The sequence below is a fragment of the Tenrec ecaudatus genome, chromosome 14, assembly GCF_050624435.1.
Source record: "Tenrec ecaudatus isolate mTenEca1 chromosome 14, mTenEca1.hap1, whole genome shotgun sequence".
Classification (NCBI taxonomy): domain Eukaryota; kingdom Metazoa; phylum Chordata; class Mammalia; order Afrosoricida; family Tenrecidae; genus Tenrec; species Tenrec ecaudatus.
The window spans coordinates 104,447,967-104,473,907 of NC_134543.1; the positions used below are offsets into that span (position 1 = coordinate 104,447,967).

Sequence of the window (25,941 nt, forward strand, 5' to 3'; positions counted from 1 at the left end):
CTCAAACAAACTCACTGCCATTGAGTTGATTCTGGCTGACAGCAATCCTACAAGACAGGGAAAACGATCCCCTGCCCGTGGGAGTAGAAACCCTTGTTTTTCTCTTGCAATGTGCCTGGTTGTTGAGAACTGTGGACCTTATGGTTAGTAGCCCCATGCAAGCTCCTACTAGTCTAGAAGGAAATCAAATAGTAAGCAGGCAATGTAGAGCACAACCTGAGACAAGCTACAGTGAGAATATGGAAAGAGTGCCATGGAATGCATGAGGTGCAGCCCACCTGGTTCTTCCTTTGCAAAATCTGATGTGTCTTCATGTTCTCTAACTCTAAATTTAAATTTTCCTTCCTAACTCAAATATTTAAGCCTCTTAATTATGTCAACAGCATGACATTTAGCCCTTAAAACCCCCTAATTTTCCCCAATTTTAGCTTTACTTATTTCCTTGTTTGGACTAGATTCCAACATTAGCCACTACCTGAATATGCTCCCTCATTTCGTCTTTTCCTCTACCCACAACCTCCCTCCCTTAATCACTACCAATCTTGTTAAAATAAATGATTGGTGTCCCTCCTCGATCATTTCTCTAAGAGAATGTACATGTCTACTACAGCAAGCACATACCATGATACATCAGCAAATACATTAACATGACCTTGACATCATGGAAGTCCATAGTCTGTGAGACAGATATCAAATATCTGTGAGAAGTGTTCTGAGGCAAATTAAACAGTGCTTTGACAAAAGAAGATAACACAAATTCTCTTTTAGATGGGCTAGGAATAAAGAAAAACAGAGGAGAAATGCTTTTGGAAAAAGGAATAGCAAGCAAGGAAAGATCTCTGATGAAAAAGCAACTTTTGGTTTATTTTAGAAACTAACAGCCAGAGTAGCTAAAAGTGAATGAGGAGTAACAAAAAAATTAGGTGAAAATGTAAGGACTGGGTCAGGCAGGGTCTTGTAAGACTTGTAATGAGTTTAGATTTTATTCTAAGTACAAAGGAAGCCACTGAACTGCTGAAGCCAAAGTGGGTGGACAAGCAAATGTGATGAGGAAAGCTGATGGTGCCCGGCTATCAAAAGAGATAGTGACTGGGGTCTTAAAGGCTTGAAGATAAACAAGCGGCCATCTAGCTCAGAAGCAACAAAGTCCACATGGAAGAACACACCAGCCTGGGTGATCGAGTGGTCCCGAAGGGATCAGTTATCAGGCATCAAAGAACAAAAAATCATATCATTGGTTGCACACCTCCATGATAGGATCGCTGAAGACAAATGGGTGCATAAGCAAATGTGGCGAAGAAAGCTGATGGTGCCTGGCTATCAAAAGGGATAGTGTCTGGGGTCTTAAAGGCTTGAAGGTGAACAAGCGGCCATCTAACTCAGAAGCAAAAAAGCCCACACGGAAGAAGCACACCAGCCAGTGCGGTCACGAGGTGCCAAAGGGACCAGGTATAAGGCATCATGCAAAAAAAAAAAAAAGATATGTATATATATATATATATGGGTGTGTGTATATTTATGTATGTATGTATATACCATATTGAATGAAGGGGGAAGTGCAGAGTGGAGGCCCAAGGCCCAAGTGTCGGCCAATGGAGATCCCCTCACAGAGGGGTTTAGGAGAGGAGATGGGTCAGTCAGGGTGCGAGGTAGTACCGATGGAGAACACAGCTTTCCCCCAGATCCCGGATGCTTCCTCCCCGCAACTACCATGATCCGAATTCTACCTTGCAGGGCTGGATAGGGCAGAGGTTGTACACTGGTACATATGGGGGCTGGAGGCACAGGGAATCCAGGGTGGATGATACCTTCAGGACCAAGGGTGTGAGGGGCGATGCTGGGAGAGTGGAGGGTGAGTGGGTTGGAAAGGGGGAACTGATTACAAGGATCCACATGTGACCTCCTGCCTGGGAGATGGACGGCAGAGAAGGGGGGGAAGGGAGACTCCAGATAGGGCAAGATATGACAAAATAACAATGTATAAATTATCAAGGGCACATGAGGGAGGGGGGAGCGGGGAGGGATGGGGGAAAAAAAAGAGGACCTGATGCAAAGGGCTTAAGTGGAGAGCAAATGCCTTGAGAATGATTGGGGCAGGGAATGTATGGATGTGCTTTATACAATTGATATATGTATATGTATGGATTGTGATAAGAGTTGTATGAGCTCCTAATAAAATGTAAAAAAAAAAAAAGATCTGAGCAGGAGACTCACATGATCTGACTTAGTATCACTGTGGCTACTCAGTGAAGAATGGACTCTGGGCAAGGGTGAAAGCAAAAGCAAAGAGACCAGTTAGAAGGTCGGTGCAGTTGTTTGGTTTGGACAAGAGAGGTGGCAGTGAGGTAGAGTAAGTTGTTCATATGCAAGAGCAATTATGGAGGTTTCATTACTGAGAAGGGTATAATAAAACTCTTGATCTACCTTTCTCTTTTTCCTACCCCAAACCTGGTCTTTCTCTGAGTATAAGACACCACCATTGCCATGCTTAAGACAACTAAGGATTCAGATGTCATCTCCATTTTCTCCCTTTTCTCTTAAGCCTATTCATCCATCAACAAGGTCTTCTGTTTCCACCACGCATCCAAAAATCTCTCTCAAATGCACCCGCTTCTCTCCATTTCGGGAGCTGTTTCTCTAGTGCAAGTCATCAACTGTGGTTTGAGTTGTGCCGTAACTTCATAACTGCTCCCCTAGTTCATCTCAGACACTCAAGTGACGATGCCCAATAGCAGTTGCATTTGTGATGCTGGAGGCAGAAGTAAAGTGAGATAGAGCTAAGGGAACTAAATGTGTAAACACAGTATTTAGAATTGGATGAACTCACCAAAGCAGAGGGTGTAGATGAAGTTAAGAAAAGAATTCAATACCATATCAGGAAGTATCTTCAGAGACGGAAGAAAAGAAGAAAATCTAGCCAAGGGCAGATGTTCTGGCAGACTACTCCACTACCCTCTGGATTCCCAAAGCTTCAACATGGCTCATCATGCTGAACCCAATAAACCAACTTCACCTAGAAATTACTCTACGACACTACACTACTGTCATCCCTGGACTACGTGGCTGCTCCTTTTTTTCCCTCCAGGTTCTTCCCTGGTTCTTTTGCCTCCATCTCCTACCCATTCAATCATCCCTGTTCATTTGCCCATTCTTTTCTCTTCATTACTTCTCTCTCTCTTATTTTAAGACTTTATCCACCCACCTCCACAACCTCACCTCTGCACTGATGAATTCCAAATGTTTGGCTAATTGTTGCTCAAAGTGAGGCCCACAATCCAAGACTTAAGAATGAAGTAAAAAAGCAAATTCTTGAATCTCAGATGTAGAGAATAAACAATGGCTTTTATAAATGCCCAATAATTTAGATGTACTATTTCACCTTAAATGCACGTTAGGTATTGTTAAAAAATAAAAGAGCCCTTCAAGCTTGCTATAGCAGTATGACAGAAAAGTTACATTATGTCTAAGAACAAAATTTAATGTAAAGAAATTAGAAACTATAACCAAGTACCACACTTGTGCCTTGGTACGATTTCTCACCTATACTTACTATTTTTATATTCCTTTGCTTCGCAATGGTAACTTAAAGTAAAAATAACTCAAATTCAAATAGAAAAGAATTTTTTAAGCTTGTTTTTCTTGACAGCCAGGACCAAGAAAAGTGGGAGGCTAGTACCTCAATGAGGGAATGCACTTCATAAAGAAAAGTGAAGTCGAGTAATCTCTGAGATCCTCAATTAGCCTTAGAAGAGATGCAATGCAACTAACCTGATTCCACTGTCACAAAATGAAATGCACCTAACTTGATTCTACCACAACACAAACCTGATGCCTTCCTGGTCTCAATGCTAGAATTCCCCTTTCTGAGCAGAGTAGTCAGGTTTTCCAATTATGTCAGTAATATCTTTAAATCCCCCCCCCCAATTTTTCCAGAATTCTGGTTTGGCTTTGCTTACCAGTTTCAGCTTACCAAGTAAGTCACTGCAAAGTAATTATATAGAAAGATGCATGCCAAAAAAAATAAAAGGTTAAAAGTCACAGGCCCTTGCCCACTTACAAGGCACTATCTTACAAAAATTATTTGAGTACTTGTCTTATCTGTGTTAACAGGCGGTGAGTTTCCTAGGGCTGTGTTATACTTCTTTTTGCATCTACAAAACCAAAAACCTCACCCAGAGAAATCTAACAATATTTCTGGAAGGAAAGTGTTTGCCACATGAATGCTAGCGCCCAATTCCTGTACCACTACCTTCAGTCCCAACTCAGTGGAGCCCAGTTTGACGAAGTTTCACTGTACTACCTGGAAGGAATTACTCTATCAAAGTGCTCACTAAATATTAGTTGTCTTGTGCAATATCAAACTATAATAATCCTTCTGAGCAAAGTGCAGTTTCTGCACCAGAGATTTGAAAAGTACAAACTCCGAGTAAGACCAGATGTTTCTTCTCTTTAATTATCACCTCAAACAGAATGTTTCCTCTTCTTCCTTACCACACCTGATGTGAGATTCAACTGCTTGTCGGGATAGCCAATGGCTGAAAGCAAGACACTGCTTTAGTTCATGGCTAAACCCTTATTACAGCTGTCTCCCGAGCTGGTTTCTAACTCCCAGCCATTTGCTCCAGTCACTGGGGTTGACTCATTTCCGTAGTCCATGCTATTCTCTCATAAAACAATGCCGAAGCATGTGTAAGGTTGAAACACTTCAAACATGCCTCACTAAAATTACAAGCAAAAAAACAAACCCAACCACCACCTTCAAAAAAGAGGTACACCGCCTATATACTTGTTAACCTGGAGCAATAAAAAGGACCTGGTAATACTCCTATCATCATGCAATAATCAATATTTGTATATTTCCTTTGACTCTTCCCCAACTAGCTGTCTGGGGCTTCTAGAACATTCCCCACCATTGCTCCCTCCCTCTGATCCTCCCAGGCCACCTCTTTCCTAGTAACCAGAGGACGTCTTGACTCAGATTTGCTATCTCAGAGTGCCAGGACAGAAGCTTACGACCCCGATACTAAGGGATGATGCTGTTCTAACTTGAAATGTCTGCGAATCTCTTTAAAAAGCAGCCACGGCCGGCCGGGTCTCTCCGTGCCGGGTATGCCTGGGGTTCTCAAAACACGACCTTCCCCCCACCCCCCGCCCCCAAGACCCCACGTCTAGCCATCAGTTGACAGGCGCGGCACTCCCGGGCCTCTCCCAGTGAGGGATGCACTACGCCACCAGGTGCGGCGTCCCGGGCTCCAGGACCAGGCGAGCCAAGCGTGCATCTGGCCCGAAAAGGGCTCAACCCCGCCTCGGCCCCCCAACACCCAACCGCCGCCCTAACAGCATCACCGGCTCTTTCTCCGCGGGAACGGACACAAGCTGGAGCTAGTCGCGACCAGTCAACGGCGAGGCCATTCTACTTCGCGGGTTTGGTCTGCAGGAATGTGAGCGCGGACTAACTTTTGATTCCGCAGGTGCCTTCCAGATCAACCCAGACGACTTCTCCCCGCAGAACCCCGCCGCAAGGGGCGAAGCCCCCCCACAAGCTCCCCCAGAGAGCCGCGGCGAGGTGTGGGGAGCGGACAAAAGGAACTGGCCAACGAGGACTCACAGATGCCAGTCGCTGAGGGCTCTGAGGCAACTCGGTGCTGACTTCCATCCTCTCCAGGCCCCCAGCCTCCTCGTCCGCCATCTTGAGGGGAACTGATGCCCGCGGTGGCCGACCCCCGGCCGGAGCTAGCGGAAACCTGTGGCCAGGCCGGCCGACGGAGGAGCGACACTTTTACGACGGCCCCTGAAGTCGGGTCTGACGCAGAACCCAAGAGCGGCTTCCGGTCCGCTTCCCGGAAGCTAGCGTCACGACCTGTCGGGAAGGCCTGGAGAACTGGTTTCTCCTCCCCCCCCCCCCTCCCCACTCCGCCTCCTCCTTCCCGCTTAACGGCTTAGTCGGCTGCTTGGCGGCTGCGGAGTGAGTCTCTCATTTCGGTGAATCTGTGAAGGAAAGGACAAAACCAGCGTCCATTAGGAAACAGAACAAACCGCCCAAAGTGAGAAACCGCGTCCTGGGCCGCCGTCAGCCTGGGTGCGTTTTGTCGCCCGACGTGGAGGAGCTTACAGAACGGGAAAGCACTGGACCTGTAGGAATCTAGCCCGTCCACACCCACCCCCCGCCGCGCCCGGGAACACGCAGGCTCCGGCTGTCGGGAGGAGAAGGGGACCGTAGCAGCAAAACAACAAAAACGTAAACACCGGCAAGCGCATCATCACAAGAAGGAAGACAAATTAAACTATGGTACATCCGCTTTGGTACATCACAAGAAAGCAAGGGAAGGAGATGCTCGGGACAAATGAAGCGGCGGCAAGGACCAACTTGCCACTGACAATATATTTGCACTTTTTGCATTTACTACCCCCCCCCAAAAAAAGGGGGGGGTGTCTAAGGAAAGTGACCAAACTAACAATAGATCTAGGATTGGAAAAGGAAGGTAGTCAAGAGCAACTTGAGCTTCCTTTTAAAAATTTGTTTCCAGAACAATTAATTTGAAAGTACTTTTTAAGGAAGAGGAAAAGCATAATACAGCTCTTAATACTCTGGAGGGAAAAGGAAAAGTAACAAGTCTTATCATTAATGATCTTCCAAGTGCTGTGGTCCAGGCTGATCTGTAGGTTTTTCTACACAGATGCTCTGATTTTCTGTAGGTCTTTCTACATGGATGTTTTGTGCTCAAAGAAAGTACACTGGGTATAAAATCGTGTATTTCACACACACACACTCAAGAGCCACAAGATTCATTTTACATTTTATTGCAGTACACATAAAATTATATACATATGAAAAAATAAAAGGATGGACGTATACCTGGAACAATTTTCATGCCTATGTTGTTAGTTGCCGTGAAATAGTAGCCAACACTAAACTTTTCTCAACCCAAGTGACACCATTTTTCCCACTACTCACTCTAAGTTAGTGCACCCAGTGGTGTCACCTGGGAAGTTTCTGGTCACAGAGAATTTTTTCGTAGAAGCAATTTCACTCAAACCTTGCTTTTTTTGTGATGGCCGATTTAAGAGAATAGTATGTGACTGTGAAATTTTGTTTCCTGCTTGGGAAAAATGCTGCAGAAACTGTTGTGACAAACATATCTTACAAGGACAGCACTATGGGAAAAACTCAAGTGTACGAGTGTTTTTCTCGTTTCAAAAAAAAGGTGCAATGTCTACTGATGACACCTCATTCTGGATGTCGGTCAACTTTCTGAACAGATTAAAATGTCAACAAAATCGGTGCACTTCTGATTGAACACCAACGATGGACCATTGAAGAGATGGGGGAGTTCTCTGGACTATCTTGGAGCTCAGTTCAGTGAAGGTTTTTTTGCTTTTTTTTTTTTTTTGAGCTCAGGTCAAGTGTAGAAAACCTTCAGGGTTATCCAGGTCAGTAGTAAAACTTTCTCATCATTGCTTAGACTGATTAGCCTTCACACACACACTTTTATACTACTGCTTCCCAGAACGATGAAGATCATGCATCAGGTAGACCGGAAGGTCCTCGGATACTCAGATTTGGCTATTTTCATCATTGATCCACTTCAGTAAGCGCAGATCTCAGAGAAAGTTCAGTGAATTTTAAGGGAAGATTTTGGAATGAGAAGGGTTGATGCGAAATTTGTGCCTCCAGTTTTGACTGATCAGGAAAAAGAGCGCCAGGTGGAAACATGCTGTGCTTCAAAAGAACAGCTCTGAAGAGACCCAGACTTTTTTCCCAAGGTCATTACTGGTGAGGAGACATGGTGCTATTCTTACGACCCCAAAGGCAAACACCAATCAAACCAGTGGAAGACCCCAACGTCACCACACCCAAAAAAAGCTCATCAAGTGAAATCAGAGATCAAGATGATGCTCATTTGTTTTTTGATGTGAGGGGGATAGTGCATTTGGAGTTCATTCCACCAGGTCACACTGTTAATCTTTCTATTTAGAGGTTCTGAAAAGATTACACAACAGTGTGGCACAAAAATGGCCTGATTTGTGGCACACCGGGGACTTGTGCCCCCTCAACAATGCACTTGCTCATGCAGCCATCTCAGTGTGCCGTTGGGTTTTTTTGGCAAAAAAACATGCTTCTCTTGCTCCGCACACCTGACTCACCTGACGTCACTCCCTGTGACTTTTTTGTTTCCGTGAATGAAGAGGGACATGAAAGGACAGCGATTTGATGACGTAGAAGAGAGGAAGAAAAACAAACAAACGAGGGAGGTGCTCTCAGCCATCCAAACAGATGAGTTTGAAAAATGTTTCCAAGAATGTAATTGCAGATTTGACAATTGTATTAAGTGTAATGGAGAGTACTTTGAAGGGGATAAGATTGTTGTGTTATACTCTGGTTCCTTTCCAGAATGTACTAGTCTCTGGTCCTTTACCAAGGGCGTCCTGGACATGGAGCTGTTTTGAGTTATAAATGGCACAAAACAACAACCAAATTTGGGGAAGCCTTGCATAGCCAGGGCTTAAAAAAAAAAAAAAAGATTGTTGTGTAAAAAAAGCGAAATACTTAGCTTTGAAAAAAATACCAGTGTTTTGAGGGGTACCCCCTTGAATTTCTGCAATAAAAACAAAATGATGGTCAAACATCATTAAATTGATTTTACAATCCATAATAAGTATTGGTTCACTTTTTGAAAAAAATGCCCTAAAAATTATAGTGGGCTTTTCATTTCTATGCTCCTGTGATTCTCTGGCACTACCTCACCACTTTCTATTTTTATTTTCTCATTCCCCTTGTGCTGCCCTGGAGTCAATTCCAACTCAACAATCCCCTAGTTAATGAATTTAACATAGTTTACTATGTTGCAAATGACAAATTCAAGGGTGAGGGTGTCACACACATCACCAGAAAGAACATTTCAAGATATATCTTAAAGTACAATGTTTTCTGTAATAATAGCTATGCAAATATGTCAATACAATTATTATTCAAATTTACACACCACTAAAGCCAGTGATGAAGAAATTGAAAAATTCTACCAACTTCTTCACTCTGAAATTGATCAAACATGCAATTCAGATGCATTGATAATCACTGGTGATTGGAATGCAAAAGTTGGAAACAGGAAGGAACAGTGGTTGGAAAATATGGCCTTATTGATAAGAACAAAACTGGAAATCATAAGATTGAATTTTGTAAGACCGATGACTTCTTCATTGAAAATACCTATTTTTCAACAACACAAATGGTGACTATACTCAAAGATTTTTCCAGATAGAATACACAGAAATCAAATTGATTACATCTGTGGGAAGAGACCATGGAGAAGCTCATTATCAGTAGCTTAAACAAAGCCAGGGTCCACATATGGAACAGATCATCAACTGTGTATATGTTAAGTTCAAGTTGAAGCTAAAGACAAAACAAGTCCACAAAAGCCAAAATATAACCTCAAGATAGTTCACTTGAATTTTGAGATTATTTCAAGAACAGATTTGATGCATTGAACAGTAATAAGAGCTGATGAGCTGTGGGTGGATATCAAAAACATCATACATGAATGAAAGCAAAAGGTCATTGAAAAGAAACGTCAGAAGAGACTCTGACACTAGCTTTTAATCTAAGAGTAGCTGAGGCAAATGGAAGAAATGAAGTAAAAGAACTGAATAGAAAATGTCAAAGGGCAGCTCCAGGAGAAAAAGTAAAATCTAATGAAATGTGAAAAGGTCTGGTAGTATAGTGGTTACAAGTTGGGCTGTAATGACAAGGTTAGCAGTTTGAAACCACCAGCACTCTGCAAGAGAAAGCTGGGGCTTTCTACTCCTGTAAAGAGTTACCAAAAAAGGCGGGGGGGGGGGGGGAGAGAGTACAGGCTTAGAAAAGTACAGACAGTTCTACCCTGTCCTATAGGGTTACTGTTGCAATGATTCCGCATTAACTTGCTGGCAGTGAGACAGAGACAGTGCAAAGACCTATCAGAAAACCAAAAGGGAGGTGGGGAGTGTGGAGTGGAAATCCAACGCCCATCTGTAGGCCACTGGACACCCCCTTACAGAAGGGTCTGGGGAGGAAATGAGCCCTTCAGGGTGCGATGTAGCAACAATGAAAAATACAACTTTCCCCTAGTTACTAAATGTTTCCTCCCCCCGCCGCCCACATCATGATCCCAATTCTACCTTGCAAGTCTGGCTAGACCAGAGGATATACACTGGTACAAATAGGAACTGGAAACACAGGGAATCCAAGGCGGATGATCCCTTCATGACAGTGGTGTGAGTGGTGATACTGGGAGGGTAGAGGAAGGGTGGGTTGGAAAGGGGGAACCGATTACAAGGATCTGCATGTGACCTCCTCCCTGGGGGACAGACAACAGAAAAGTGGATGAAGAGAGACGTCGGACAGGGCAAGATATGACTAAATAATAATTTATAAATTATCAAGAGTTCATGAGGGAGGGGGGAGTATGAAGGAAGGGGGAAAATGAGGACCTGATGCCTAGGGCTTAAGTGGAGAGCAAATGTTTTGAGAATGATGAGGGCAATGAATGTACAAATGTGCTTTACACAATCGATCCATGTATGGACTATGATAAGAGTTGTATGAGCCCCTAATAAAAAAAAGAAAGAAAACCAAAAGGGAAGAATGTGCTCTGCATTTCTTAAAATGAAAATACTAAAGAAAAAGTCCAGGCCTCAAGTTACAATATTGAAAGATTTTATGGACAAAAAAATTGAACAATTCAGGAAGTACCAAAAAAAGATGGAAAGAATGCACAGTCACTGTATCAAAAAGAACTAGCCAACATTCAGTCATTTCCAAAGGTAGCATATGAGCAAGAACCAATGGTACTGCAGGAAGGAATCCAAGCTGCATTGAAGGCATTAGCCAAAAACAAGGTTCCAGCAATTGACCGCAGCACACCAACTGAAATGGTTCAGGAAGCTGATGAAGCACTAGAAGCCCTCACTCACCTATGCCAAGAAATTTGGAAGACAGTTATTGTACCTTGTCAGTTGACTGGAAAAGATCCATAATTGTACCCGCTCCAAAGAAAGGTGACCCAACAGAAGACAAATTATTGAACAGTATCAGTGATATCACATGCAAGTAAAAATTTGCAAACATTCAACAATGCTTGTGGCAGTACCTTGGCAAACAGCTGCTAGATATTCAGGCCTGATTCAGAAGAGGATATGGAACAAGGGATATCATTGCTGATGTCAAGTAGATCTTGGTTGAACACAGAGAACACCAGGAAGATGTTTACTTTACAGAAATATGTGTTTTACTGATTATGCAAAGGCATTCGACTGTGTAGCTTATTAAAAAATAGATAACATTAAAAATAATGGGAATTCTTAAACAATTGTGTTCAAGCAGAGCTGTACATGGATCAAGAGGCAGTTGTGGGACTATAACAAGGGAATTCTTCATGATTTAAAAATCAGATAAGGTGTGCATCAGGATTTTATCTTCTCACCATCCTTATTCAATCTGAGCAAATAATCAGAGATACTAGATTATATGAAGAAGACCCTGACATCAAGATTTGAGGGAGGCTTATTAGCCTTCAGTACACAAATGACACAACCTTGCTTGATGAAAGTGAGGAGGCCTTGAAGCACTTACTGATGGGATACAGCCTTCAGTATGGGTTACAACTCAATGTAAAGCAAACCAAAATCCTCACAACTGAAATAATAGGTAGCATCATGATAAATGAAGAAAAGATTGAAGTTGTCAAGGATTTTTTCCTGCTTGGATCCACAATCAATGCTTCATGGAAGCATCAGTCACGAGATCAAAAGGCACATTTTATTGGGTAAATCTATTGGACAAGACTTCTTTAAAGTGGGCCCCAGTCACTGAGCCACTGCTGAGGACTCAGCAGCCTCCCCCTCAAGCCCCCTCGCTTCCCAAGCTCCATCCACCCCCTGCCTGCCTTCTCCTGCAGCCACCTTCCACAGGCCGTTTCCACCGAGGAAAAGGAATTGTATCGTGCGTCCACTATCCAGAACCTCCACTCTTTCGACCCCTTTGCTGACGCAAGTAAGGGTGATGACCTGCTGCCTGCTTGGACCGAGGATTATATTCAACAGCGCAACGGCAGGAATACTCTTACCACTGTCCAAGGAATTGCTGATGATTACAACAAAAAGAAACTAGTGAAAGTGTTTATGAAGAAATTTGCCAGCAATTGGTACTTACTGTGAGCATCCAGAATCTGGAGAAGTGATTAAACTACTGGGTGATCAGTGCAAGAACATAGGCCAGTACCTTGCAGGGATTGGACGGGCTAAGGACAACCAGCTGAAGGTTCATGGGTTTAAGTGCTTGTGGCTCACAGATGCTTAAGTGAGGATTTCCTTGAGTAGATAAATTCCCCCTGTCTCTTGTCACAGGTTTAAAACCTCACAGCTTGTATGATGTAACCACTTGGGTCCACTTTTAACTAGGACTAGTGTAACTCCTTCATGCAATAAACTGAAAAGAGCCATGGTGTCTAGTCTTGAGGTCCCTCCTTGAAACAGAAGTCAACAAAACAATAGCAACATGTTTCAGTCAAGCTTGACGCTCCAAGTTCTTGGAGGGCTATGTTTGGCTAGAAACTCCCCTACCCTAAGAAAATGGCATCCACCACCTGGACAGCCCCCCATGGGGAGTAAGGGATAAGGCAGATGTAGTGGCTAGAGGGATGCTTTGGTAGCAAGAGGAAGATCCCCTGGTGTTGCGGCCAACCTGACAGGGGGCACACCTTAGGAGATCACCCCCTTCCCTCCAGTAAGGTGATAGGGCTCTGGCTTTGTCACCAAGGTCTTGGTTCATTTTGACCAGACATACATACCCTAGCTAAGGGGTGTCCAGAGATCACTAGCATGTGAGGCCAATCATCTAGCAGAGTTAAACTTTTGACAAGAGAACAAATTTCAAACTGATGGAGCTAGCTGTATCACTTGCAACTTAATAGCATAACATCTGGTTTCCTCCTCCTCCTCAGTTTTAATATTATGTAATGTATTTAAACTCATTTAAATAAAAATTGTTTGCAGAGAGAAAAATAAAAGATTTCTTTAAAGTGTTGAAAAGCAAGGATGGGGAATGAACAATGGAAAAGTGGGTGAAGGGCGACAGAGGTGATGTAAGATATGAAAATAATAATCTATAACTTATCAAGGGTTCATGAAGGAGGGGAGGAGGAGAAGGGAGAGGAGAAAATGAAGAGTTGATATCAAGAGCTGAAGTAGAAAGAAAATGCTTTGAAAATGATGATGGCAGTATACGTGCAAATGTGCTTGACACAATGGATGAAAGTGTGGATTGTGATAAGAGATATAAGAGGCCCCAATAAAAATATTTAATAAAAAAAGGAAAGCAAGGATGCTACTATTGAGGACTAAGGTGCACCTGACCTAAGCCCTGATATTTTTCAATCGCCTCATATGCATGGAAAAGTTGGACATTAAATAAAGAAAGCCAAAGAAAAACTGATGCATTTGAATTATAGCATTGTGCTGGCAAACAAAAAACCCCACAAAAATGGAGAGTACCATGGATTGCCAAAAGAACAAACAAATCTGTCTTAGAAGAAGTATAGCCAGAGTGGTCCTTGGAGCAAAGACAGTGAGAGTTCATCTCATGTACTTCGGATATGATAGCAGGAGGGACCAGTCCCTGGAAAAGAACATCATGTTCGGTAGAGGGGAAGTGAAAAGAGAGGAAGACTTTTGACAAGCTGGATTGACACAGTGATTGCAACAATGACCTCGAACATAAGAACAATTGGGAGGATGGTGCAGGACTGGGCAACGTTTCGTTCTGTTGTACACATGGTCGCCATGCCATGAGTCGGAACCACCTTGATGACACCTAACAGCATCTTTCTTTGAAGGCGTCCTGGCAGCATTGTCAGGTAAGCATTGGTCTGCTAACTGCAAGTTTAGTGGTTCAAACCCTCACAGTTCCATGGGAGAAAAATCAAACTGTGTGCTCCTATAAACATGGGCAAAGCCTATAAAGGGTTTCTCTGATTCAGAAATGGCTCAGTGATGATGGGTTTGGATCTTTCTTTGTTTCCAACATTTTTTTCTTTGCCAATCACCAGTAATTATCAATGTATCTCTTTCTTTCTTTTTTTTTTTTTTGAGGGTGAGTTAGTGAGAGAGTGAGTTAGTGAGAGAGTGAGTTAGTGAGAGAGTGAGAGTGAGTTAGTGAGTGAGAGTCATCAATGTATCTCAATTGCATGTTTGACTGATTTCAAACTCCAGAAGCTAGTAAAAATCTTCAGTTGCTTTCTCTGGCTTTAGTAGCCCTGTAAATATGAGCAATGACAGTTATTAATTGATCTTCCTTATTGGTTGCATATGGATATTATCCTGTTACCAACAGCCTTGTACTTCAAGATTGCTCTTGAGTTGTTCTTTTTGACAATTAATATGACCTCGTGCATCTTGACTTTGTCCTTCCTGTAATAGTAAGCTATCTGCCTGTCTGCTTCAAAGTGGTCAATATTGGTCCATTTCAACTCACTAATATCTAGGATATCCATTTTTCTATGTTTCACTTAATTTTTCTAAACTTCCAATTTCCTAGATGCGTACTTGGCACATGCCATATTCTAGAATGTTTGTAGCTCTTCTTATTTTGATTGTTCCACAGTAGCAAAGGAAGGTCCTGAAAGATTTGCTTCATTCATCCTAAGGTTGACTTGAGGAGGTAATTCTTCCCGGGTCATTCTTGTAGTGCTTTCCCACCTGACTATATCCATAACGTTTCACATGGTCTCTGTGGATGGCCCTTCACAGGAACACGGGCACCACCGCAGGATGACAAACTGATAAATGGATAGTGGAGTTAAGATATAAGTTTGTAAATCTAGGGTAAAGAATACTCAAGTAACATGTAGTCATAAATGTAGCCTTGGTGGTCATGTGGTCTTTTAAAATAATCATTAGGATAAATTGTTCCTTTAGGCACAGAATACTTTGAAGGTCACAATGGGCGAAGAATCCAAGGTTTGTTAGTTATTTAGGACCAGGGTGATTTCTTATGAGTTTGGGACAGTTTTGATCTTTCAATTGACAGGCAAGTCTAAACAATATGCATTTTTATTTTATGTTTCTCATGGAGGCACTAATAGCTATGTGCCTAACCTCTGGAATCAAATTCACTGTTTGATTTTCTCTTTTACTAATTGTTAACTGTCTGACCTATGGGATCCCAGATGACATAGTGGATTATGCTTTGGACTGCTAACTGCAGGGTCAGCAGTTCAAAATCACTAGCTGCTCTGTGAGAGAAAGGTAATGCTTTCTACTCTCTTACAGAGTGACAGAAACACACAGGGCAGTTCTATCCTGTTCTCCAGGATAGCTATGAGTTGGAATTGACTCAATGGCAATAAGAGAGCTGTCTAACCTTAGACAAATTAATCTAAGACTTGTTTTTCTCATTTACGTTAATAGCACTCAAGTGTTGGTTTTGAAGATGGGACATTCCACCTAATACCCTTACCTCAGTGCCTGCCTTTGTGCAGTACAATGCCTAATAGAGTTCAGTGCAAGCCAGGTGTGGAGGACATTTTTCCCCATCTTGCAATCAATGATACTTTCTCAATTAGGGGAGAGGTGACGTCTTTCTATTATAGAAAGTCTTGGTGTGTTTTTTTTTTCTCAGTCTATTCTTGCCGGGAGCAGATTACCTAATAAGCAAAGCAAGCACAGGCTCAGTTGAGTTTATTTACTAATCTGTAGTTCATAGTGTCCCTTCAGGGAATGCAAATTTGAAATAAAGCTTTGAATCTATAGGGAGGTGTTGAGAGAGTGACAGATGCCAGCTGTATCTAGAAGCAGAATCTTTGATCTGGCTAAATAAATAAGAAATTGATCTTCCACCAAAGGCCTACCTATACACCACTGCCGCTGTCTGTCTCTAGTAATCCCAGAGAAATTCCAGCACATCAACACTAACATCGATGGGTGGTGGAAAGGAGCCTTTGCCATCCCTGCCATGAAGGGTGTGGGGCGAAGATAAGCTCAGGTGGTGTTGAGGAAAGCGACCTCACTGAGGGAGCAGGATTGCTCCCCGAAGATGACGTTGAGCGGTGATCACCATCATGCAGAATCCACGGCAATATAAGATACCAGACTACTTCTTGAATAGACAGAAAGATGTGCAGGGGGGCAAGTACAGCCCGGTCCAGGCCAACGGTCTGGACAACAAGCTCTGTGAAGATCTGGAGCGGCTGGAAAGATCTGGGCCCACAGAGGGCTGTGCCACTTCTGGGGCCTTCGAGTTCCAGGCCAGCACACCAAGGCCACTGGCTGCTGTGGCCAACTCATTGGTGTGTCCAAAAAGAAATAAAGGCTATCAACCTTGTCTGTTAGTAAATAGTCTACACACACACACACACACACACACACATTGTTTGAGAATGCTGTTTCCTGGTCTTCTGCTATTCTTGGGTTCCTGTTTGCTTTCCAAACCTATCACGAGCCCCAGAGAGAATCAGTGAGCACCTAGCTTTCCTTGAGTAGGTATATCCTTCTTGCTCAATGCAGGTAGAGGTGCCTTCTATTACTTGAAACTGAGAGATGCTTAATTGATACATGACATAATTTTGTTATGATTTTTCACATAAATCTGTGGTAGTTACATAATCTTGTGTCAATTTGCAGAGGGGTGCTGTCTAGCCTGTCAGGCCGCAGCTTGATGACCTCATCTGGAGGCGCCACAAAGATAAACAGCCACTGGAGGCCAGTTACAGACACTCTGCTTGACATTCCTATGGACAAGCCACACAGAGCCACACTGATGACAGCCACGCGGAGACCCACATCAGCGCTGACATCCTTCCAGTGCTGAAGGATCTACTGGATCTACAAGACTCGCCACCCACTGGACTGTGATCTTCCTGCATTTGGCATTATTACATAGCTGCATGAGTCTAAAGAGGAATTTATGGACTAGTATTGGACACATGGACTAATATTGGACTTATAGACTTGATCTGGACTGGGCTGGGATGTTTCTCAATACTATATTGCTCTTTTATATAAAGCTCTTTCTTATACACATGAGTGTCCATGAATTTGTTTCTCTAGTTTACCCAGACCAACACATGATCTTAATTCCTTGTCTATAATTTGTTGCTTTCTGAGCCTAATGTTTTCCCCTGTTAGGTGTCATGCATCAAATAGTGCCCCTCCTAACATATGTGTCAATTTGACTAGATCAACATTTCCAATATTGAGTGATTACCCCCCATTTTGTGATAGCTTGTAAATCCTAACCTCTGTCCCCTGGTTTTTGAGACAGGTTGAGGTTATGCTAAAAGATAATTATTTAGTTAAATTTGTTATGCTAATGAGGCAGAATTAGGGTGAAATCCATTAAGGTTACTTTGCTCAGGTCACAGCCATATCCCACGTGGGGAGTTTTCCAAGGATGTGGCTCCCATCACCTTTTACCTTCTCACGCCTTGATAGCAACAAGAGAAAAAGGGGGAGAGAAACAAGCAGAGAGAACGTCCTAGATACCAAGAAAAGGAGCCAGAAATGGAGTACTCCCTTTGGACCTGTAGTCCCTGCACTGTCAACCTTCTTCCTAGACCAAGGCAAGACCGGTGCCAAGAAACATGGAGATGGCTAAGGAATGTTGGAATCACAGAGCCCACAGAGTGGGCGAGCTTACCCCTAGATCTCGTGCCCTGCATTCAGATTCCTGTCTGGCTAGATACATTCCTGCTTGTTAAAGGAATCCATCTGTAGTATTTCTGTTTAGCAGCGTTAGATAGCTAGGACAAATAGTATAGACTGTTACTGACAGGTCGCTAGAGTAGGGATAAAGAGGGTTTGTCTTCCCGAATGCCTGCGCTCAACGAAAATTGGCTGTCCATGCCACAGTGAATGCGTTGCAAAGAACTAAGACACACTAATTTAGACACCTGTGGGAAAATTCAGAACTGAGCATTCTCAGACCCAAGTCACCTAGGTCCAGGTGGGAGGGACACTTGGACACACCCACCTTAAGCACTAGCAATATTACATCACACAGGTGTGCCTAAACTCAACCAATAAGATCATCCAGTACCCTCAACTAGGCCTCCCCAGCAAGCGGAGCTGGGAGGGGATAAAAGCAGGCTGCAGGCCCTCTCTGCTCTCTCTGGTTCCCGTGTGCTCTGCAAGCAGAGGGTGAGATTCCTCCTGTGTGCTGGTGCGCACACGTCTGCATGCCCGCTTGTTACCTACTCACTCTCTTGGAATTTCCTGCTCTTGGCTCCACACTCTGGATTTGCATTCCTGTTCCGCATGGAGAAGTAAGACCTGAGGTGTATCACCCCAGAAACCTAACATTACCACCTGGAGGCCCCCCCAAAAAAAGGTCATGTAATGACCAAGTCCCCAATTCTTTTTTTCCCCCACCTTGGAAAAAATTTTAAATAGCAACATACTCAAAATACAATTTTATGAGCATAATATAGAATTGTTTAATATGCATGATTAAAAGTATTAACTTTATGGGGTACCTCTGGGCACTTACTTCAAGGAGGTAATTTACTGACCCACAGAGCTGGAGCTCAGTGCCGGGATGATGAGTGGTATGCCTTTTGAGCATTTATCAGCAACCTTGAAAGAACTCTGGAACATGTCTCGGCTAAACAACTGTATCCTAAGCCTTTCTCACCTGCATTGTAACCTATTAACTTCATTAATAAATGCTTTAATCGTGTAATTTAAAAAAAGTATTAGCTTTAGAAATTTTGAACTGCTAAATATCAAAAGAACCCCAAACTATAGCATAAAGATAAATACTTGGCTATAGTACATCAAAAATGAAATTTACCCATATTTTAAACTTGAGAAATGAAATACTAACATTATAAAATCTATATAGAAAAGATCAACAATGACCTCATTGTCTGTCTTTGACACATATATGTGTGTTTATATAGATATATACACATATATATTTATATTTCAGTTTTTTTAAAATACATTTGTCCTGTTTTAGCAACATGATTCATATATTAGAGAACTATAGTGTAGAGTAGCAGTTCTCAACCTGTGTGTCGTGACCCTTTTGGGGGTCAAAAGACCCTTTCACAGGGACCTAAAACCATCGGAAAACACATACTTCCGGTGGTCTTAGGAACCAAGACACCGCTCCTCTATCCGACTCCAGACGGGTCCGCCCACATGCAGATACACCCACATACGAGTACCCGGGACTGTTACCCATGCTACACCATGGTTCAAGACAAAACTTCATTTATTTGTCATTAAAAATAAATATTTCACACTATAATTACATAACCCCCATGACCATTCTGTTTTGGGAAAGGATAGCAATAGTGGCTGTACAGCACAAAGAGTATAATCAATGCCACTTGATATTTGTACAGCACAGAGTATAATCAATGACACTTGATATTTGTACAGCACAGAGTATAATCAATGACACTTGTACACGTAGACGTTGTGGAATTGAAGAATGTTCTGTTGTGTATACTTTTTGCCACAATTAGAAAAGAAAAATTATTACATGAGTAACAATAATTATAAGAAGATGTTCTAGAATTGAACATGACAATTGTACAACTCTTCTTGATATGATTGAATTATTGAATTGTATGACGTGGATAAAACTGCAAAAAAAGAGAATTGGTGGGCTGACATTTCCTTTAGCAGCTGTGTGCTTAACCACTGCACCACTAACATGTCCAAGTAATAAATTCTCCTTTGATATTAGTTTGCAGGACGCTTGTTTTCACAATGCATGGGGGACCATCCTCCACAACCAAATGGGTCCTAAGAGGTGGTTGTGTAATTGAGGGGTAAATTAAAGAGACATCAGACAAGACATACAAGTGCTCACTTCTCCCAGAGTGAGGAAGGAATGTATTCTCTCACAAGCTTCTATAACCTCTGGCAGGCACGTGACGTCACACACATACGTAACAGGAAGAGGTTGTATTAGAGGCATGCATGTAACAGGAAGGGGATGAAGCTAGGGGTATGCACGTCATAGGAAGGGGCGGTACTAGAAGCATACTGGTGACAGGAAGGTGACAAGATGGGCAGTTTTTAGAGTGAAGATGGTGGCCTTACCTTGGTCGTCTCTGGGCCAACTTGACCTTAAGGATCCTGAGGTCTTCTCTAGGGGAACACTCTATGTTCCTTACAGGAAGGGAGTGGGTCCTGCTTAGGGTGGGACAGAATTTGCCTGCATACAGTCTCTTCCTGGTTCTCAGTTGCCCACAGCTATGTGGCTCTGTTTTCTTTATGAGATAACACAAAGTCTGCTTAAGTTTCCGCTGGGATTATCAGGAACTGAGAGACACCTTCGTAGTAATTAGTTGGTCTAACTAGCAAGGTAGTTGTAAAGATGAACTGAGGCACAGGACAAGTGAGAGGTAAACTGAGGCACAGGGAGATGGACAAAGATAGTTGACAGGACAAAGGGAGAGCAGAAACAGAAATAGCTTTACTAGGGGGGAGCTCCTGGGTGAAGCCATGGTCTAGCCAGTAGCCACGGGCTCTGCTGGGGGACTCAGGGTTTTAAAGGGGAGTGGGGAGAGAGAAGTCCATGCTTCAGGGGAAGGTTTATGTGCCAGGATGTCAGACTGAGGTTGACGGCCCAGGATGCGGTGTGTCAGCTCTGGCAGGCAGGCTCACTGGTTCTCAAGGAGTCAAGTATTCCACGCATCGTTTTCCGCTCTCCTCATTTCAGGGGGCAGCTGCTGACCTCCGGGGACGTGCTGGAAGCGGGCCCGGCCTGCCTCAGCTTAGCCCAGTCCATAGTGCCATCTGCATACTGTAGAGTCCTTCTCCAATCCCGATGCTGTGTTCGTCTTCATACAGTCCGGTTTCTCAGATTATTAGTTCAGCATAAAGATTGCATGACTATGATGAAAGGAAACAATCCTGATGCACACCTTTCCTGGTTTTAAACCACACAATGTCCCCTTGTTCTGTTCAAACAATTGCCTCTTGTTTTATGTAGAGGTTCTTTGTGAGCACAATGAAGTGTTCAGGAAGTTCTACTCTTCTCAATGTTATCCATGATTTGTTATGGTCCACAAAGTTAACTGTCTTTGCAGAGTCAATAAAACACAGGCAAGTCTCATTGTAGTCTTCTCTGCTCTCAGCTAAGATCCATCTGCCCTCAGCAATTATATTCTTTACTTCATTCTCTTCTGAATCTGGCTCTCCTGACAGTTCCCCATTGATGTACTGCTGCAACTGTTTTTGAGTGGTTGTTTGCAAAGCATCATTAGTCATCATTAGCTAGGTAAATCTCTGTTTTAGGTAAATCTCAGTCACCTGGAGCACCACGTGAAAGACAGCCTGGCTGCATCCCAGCGTCAGTCTGCTGTCCTTTGTGATTTTACACTGTTTCTCTGTCTGAGATGCTAAAACAAAGTCTCTCTCTCTTTTTAACAATTAAGTAGTTTATTAGGGAATAATAGGGTGCAATTCTATATCACAATCTATATGGGCTCATGAAGGCCAGAACAGCCTTTGCTCAGCCATGCCCTGAGCCTGCCTCTTTCTGGCTCTCAACCTCTGCCCTGCTCAGGTAATCATCACATGGTTTTGCACCTCATTTCTGGAAAATAACTTCATCATTGAGGTTCCTACAGAGGCCCCCACCAAATGCATTTCTTATATGTCACACTGTATGTTTTAAATGAAATAATCTCAACCATAATTTTAATGCTTTATCACCACCACCTCTACCACCATCACCACCACTACTACCACCACCACCACCTCCACCACCACCACCACCACCACCACCTCCACCACCACCACCACCACCACCACCACCTCCACCACCACCACTACCACCACCACCACCACCACCACCTCCACCACCACCACCACCACAGTAACTAGTGTCCCAACTTCTGGCACCACTTTTAATTATCTACCACAGTCTTCCACCCACTTTTTCATACTTTCGTAATTTCCCCCTGTCTGGATTATTGCAACAGCCTCTTAACAGGATTCTCTGCCACACCCTCCCTCTGTCCAGGCTGTTCTCTGTGTGGTTGCTAGCTCCATCTTACCAAAACAGAGTTCTGTTGTGTTCAATGTTGGCACAAAAAGAGGCTTTCCATGACACAGCTCAAACTAAGACTCTGATTATCTCTATTCCTAGGCATAACCCAAGCTTACCAAACTTAAGTATTCACTGGTCCCAGAACCTGCCTTGCACTTCCTCACCTTGACTCTTTGGTGCATGTTGTTAGGGTCCTGTGGAAAGTCCTCCCCACAAGACCTCCAATCTCTGCCATTCAGAACTATGACCCGTCTTCTACATGCCACTTCGGTTCATTGAACTTCTTGATTCCCTCTCCCCAGGCTGTTATAGCTGGTCATCTCTTGTGGAAAATGAAATATTTGTCTTACATTACACTTGTTTGTGTATTTCCCTCCCCAACATAAGCACCTAAGATTAAAAAAAACTATGACTCTTTAATTACTTATCTGTTTCTGTGTATTTTCTATATTTCAGACATGCTAAAAAAGTAATAATGAATAGAAATGGACTTAATTTCATTGCTTATACCACATCCCAAGAAACATTTGTTTAAAAATATCAATTCAGAACAAGCACCGATGATAAACTATCAAGACACTCAACAATAAGCAAATGGTTATATAAATTATGTTACCACCCCCAAGTCATACTGGACACAGTTGAGAAACAAAGTCGGATTGAGTGAAAGTGAAAGGAGATTTTACTTTGTTTGACCAACAAGGAACAAGCCCATAGTAGGGCTGCCAAGGCATTCCCCAGAAAAAAAAAAGTAGATATGCTGTTTTACACATAATACATCAGGAAATAAATTGAGGGGATTATGTGAAGGAGCCATGAGAGGAGGGCTGTGTCTCATGTCACGTATCTGTCTAGGACAGTGTGCAAACACCTGTCCTAGCTGGTTCTCATAAACTGCTTCCTTGCTGCAAACGGTAAGGAATTTGGGAAGCTGCTGCAAATAGTGTCCCTGGTAGAAAGTAAACAAGAGCTGTACGGGCTGAGCTACGGAACGCACTCTCAAGGCTATGAGAAATTCATGCGTGGGAATAGCAAACTTCTCTGGAAACACTGTCTGTATTTTGTACTTAAAAATAAAGCTCTGTGGTCCGTCAGGGCTGCAGTTTGTACGGTCTCTGTGTCTATTTTGTGCTGCAGTCCTGTATTGTGTATGTGTATGTGTGTGTGTGTGTGTCTGTTTGATTCCATGTTCATTCTCCCAGCTCAAGAAACAACCGCATCATTTGGTGCCATTGAGGGGCCGGAAAGAAGCAGGGAGAACCTGAAAGGGAAGCGCCTCAGTGGTAAGTGAAAATCCACTCGAGGGACTTTTGGGGTTAAAAAATAAACCTGTGTGAAGCAGGGAAAACTGAAAGGGAGCGAATCTGTCTAGAGGGATTTTTGGGTTGGGGGTGGGGGAGAGAAAAACAGTGGGAAATTCCCCATCCATGGAACGCCAACACAGAAAGTTGATAAAAGGACTTCTCCATTCTACATGGGTGGAGGTTAAAGATAAACTATTGGGGGAATTATTTGTGCATATACAACAACATTGTTACTGGTTTTACAGTCAAGAAAGCTTCAATTGAATTCGCAAGCATGGCAACAAGTAGGAAAAACATTACACACTGCTCATCAATGGGGACAAACTATGAATTTAAAGCTGTGGTCTTTGTGTAGTGCTATTTATCACTCAAGCTTTACGGTTATTAGAGACAGACTCGGAGAAAGCTGAAGAAAAAGATAAGAGAGAGAATGGGATCCAAAGGCAGAAGTAGCTGAGGAGCAATCAGGTCCAGAATTAACAAGGAAAGAATCAGATGATGTGGGAGAAGGAGATGATGTTCAAGAGATTATAGGATTGCTAAAACAAATGCTTAAATGCCAGTCGGCTACCAGCCCTTCAGCTCCTTTGCCCTCAATTATATCCTGCTCTGCCTCCCCCTCTTCTGCAGCTAAGTGCTGCTCCATTGCCCGGAGCTGCTTTCACTTTTGCATGGCCGGATCATGAGGAGGAGGAAGATTTTCCTTTACCCCTAGGATTTAATACCATTCATGATAAGGACAAGCTGCCTCCCAAACCAGGAATAACGGCTTTTCCCATTACTAGACAGCCGATTGCCCCTAATGCTCAATTTCCCCAAAGAGGACGCAATGTCCGCTACTGCATTCAGAGCTTGTGCAGGGATCTGCAGGACTGCATATCAGGCTGAGTTGTTTGCAGGGGCTGTAGCTGGTGCTATAGTTGGTGAAAGGCGCTCTGTCTGCTAAAATCAGTGGCAAGCGCTAGAGGACTCTGCAGCCCTATCTTGTTTTTCTAAGCCTAAAACAAAGTGGTCCCCTCCTGAACCAATATTTTATAGAACCATAGAAGGAGAGTGGACAGAAGGAGAGATTTTACAACGGGGTCGAGGGTTTGCTCTTGTTTCTATAGATTCTGGAGCTGAGTGGTTGCCAACCCGACTTCTGAAAAGGAGAGATGGCTAAGAAGTCCAGCACTCAGAAATTCCTGCCAGAGTTTCAAAATTTCCCTTCCCTTTTGCTGAAGAGGAAGGCAGGCATATTAATAATTACAACTTGGGGGTGAGGAGATTCCCTATTTTCCTAGGATATGGTCCTCATTGTTTATCTTATTCGCATGATGTTTGGGGAGGGAGGTAGAATCACTCTTCTTTGGCAGTAACTACGGTTCTTATTTCTGCAAGAGGTTTTAGGGGGAAGGTTGGTAACATCTCCAAGGCTGCTCCTACCCTGTTATGTTATCTATTCGCCCACTCCCTAATGTCGAACCCGGAATGCAACATTTGGTGTGGACTCGTTGTCGAGCAAAACGGCCTAAGAATTTGTTAAACCATACTGACTTTAAGATAGTTGATTGGAGCCCTTATGGAGACTTTATTAATAAATTTTCTAAAATACCTTTAAGATGACACATACATAATGGTTCTTTGAAAGGAACTAGCAATGAAACTGTTGTTTGGCATGACACAGGATTAACCCCTCCTGTGCCCACATTTGTTGGGAGACACCAACTATCAAGGTCATTTATGGAAATTATTAGCTTCCGGGGAGCCAATTAAAACCTGGATTGGCAATATGTCTATCAATGTTCCTAATGCTGTTGCACCTATTAGTGTAAATCTTCATGTTAATGCTACTCGGTATATTCAAGCTTGTGTGAAAATTCCTTATGTTATGTTATTAGGAGATACTACTTGGAATTCTAGTACAGGGGTTTTGACTTGTCCTTCAAATTGTACTTTACAATAGTGTGTAAATTTTACCTGGTGGAAAACTTTTCACCAACCCCGAGACAGTTTGTATCTTGTTAGAGCGTGTCCTGAGATTTGGTTACCTGTCAATTTAACTCATATGCGGGAGTAATGCAGATCTACAATGCCTTGGCTGAATTGACTCATCAAACAAAGAGAATGATTGGACTGATAACAGCATCTATGGCAGCAAGAAATACAAACACCAGACTTTGTTCAAGGGTGGCATAACGATTCTCATCTGTTGTGGCAACAGTAATATGACTTTGATGCTCACATTGCTGAAGACATCGCCAGCCTACAACAAACAGTGCTATGGATGGGAGATCAGATATCTGTGTTAGCGACTCGCGTTATGCGTCGATGTGATTGGAACACCTCTTATTTTTGTATTACTCCTGTTCTGTATAATGTTCGTAAGGATTGGGAAAAAATTAGAAATTTATTCATTGAACATAAAAATGTATCTTTAGAAATTCAATTATTGGAACATTAGTGAAACTTTCAGTAGATAATTACCCAAACTTAGTGGTAATGAAAATTTTCAGGGAATTGCTAAGAGACTGCCTTCTATTAACCCTATGAGACAAGCAAAAGTCTTATCCTTAATCATTGGTAATGTTATTCTATTAATCATTGTATTGT

At 42.9% G+C, this 25,941-nt stretch overlaps 1 protein-coding gene, 2 non-coding genes and 1 pseudogene across 4 annotated transcripts in view; 1 reads left to right on the top strand and 3 right to left on the bottom strand.

The window, feature by feature from the left end:
- UBR1 (ubiquitin protein ligase E3 component n-recognin 1) overlaps window positions 1–5,815 on the bottom strand; it is a 135,784-nt gene extending 129,969 nt beyond the window's left edge. The window contains exon 1 of one of the 2 annotated variants that reach the window (XM_075531843.1): window positions 5,609–5,815. In XM_075531843.1, coding sequence (XP_075387958.1) covers window positions 5,609–5,689 — 81 coding nt within the window. In that variant the 5' untranslated portion in view covers window positions 5,690–5,815. The remainder of the gene's footprint in view (window positions 1–5,608) is intronic. The other variant, XM_075531844.1, reaches the window with a different exon arrangement.
- Window positions 5,816–7,390: 1,575 nt separating this feature from the next.
- On the bottom strand, window positions 7,391–7,461 carry LOC142427161 (small nucleolar RNA U2-30). Its single transcript, XR_012779975.1, has one exon. It is a non-coding gene; the product is annotated as a small nucleolar RNA U2-30 (small nucleolar RNA).
- Window positions 7,462–7,502: 41 nt separating this feature from the next.
- LOC142427162 (small nucleolar RNA U2-19) lies at window positions 7,503–7,582 on the bottom strand. Its single transcript, XR_012779976.1, has one exon. It is a non-coding gene; the product is annotated as a small nucleolar RNA U2-19 (small nucleolar RNA).
- On the top strand, window positions 7,513–16,342 carry LOC142426735 (small ribosomal subunit protein uS13-like; annotated as a pseudogene).
- Window positions 16,343–25,941: the final 9,599 nt, after the last annotated feature.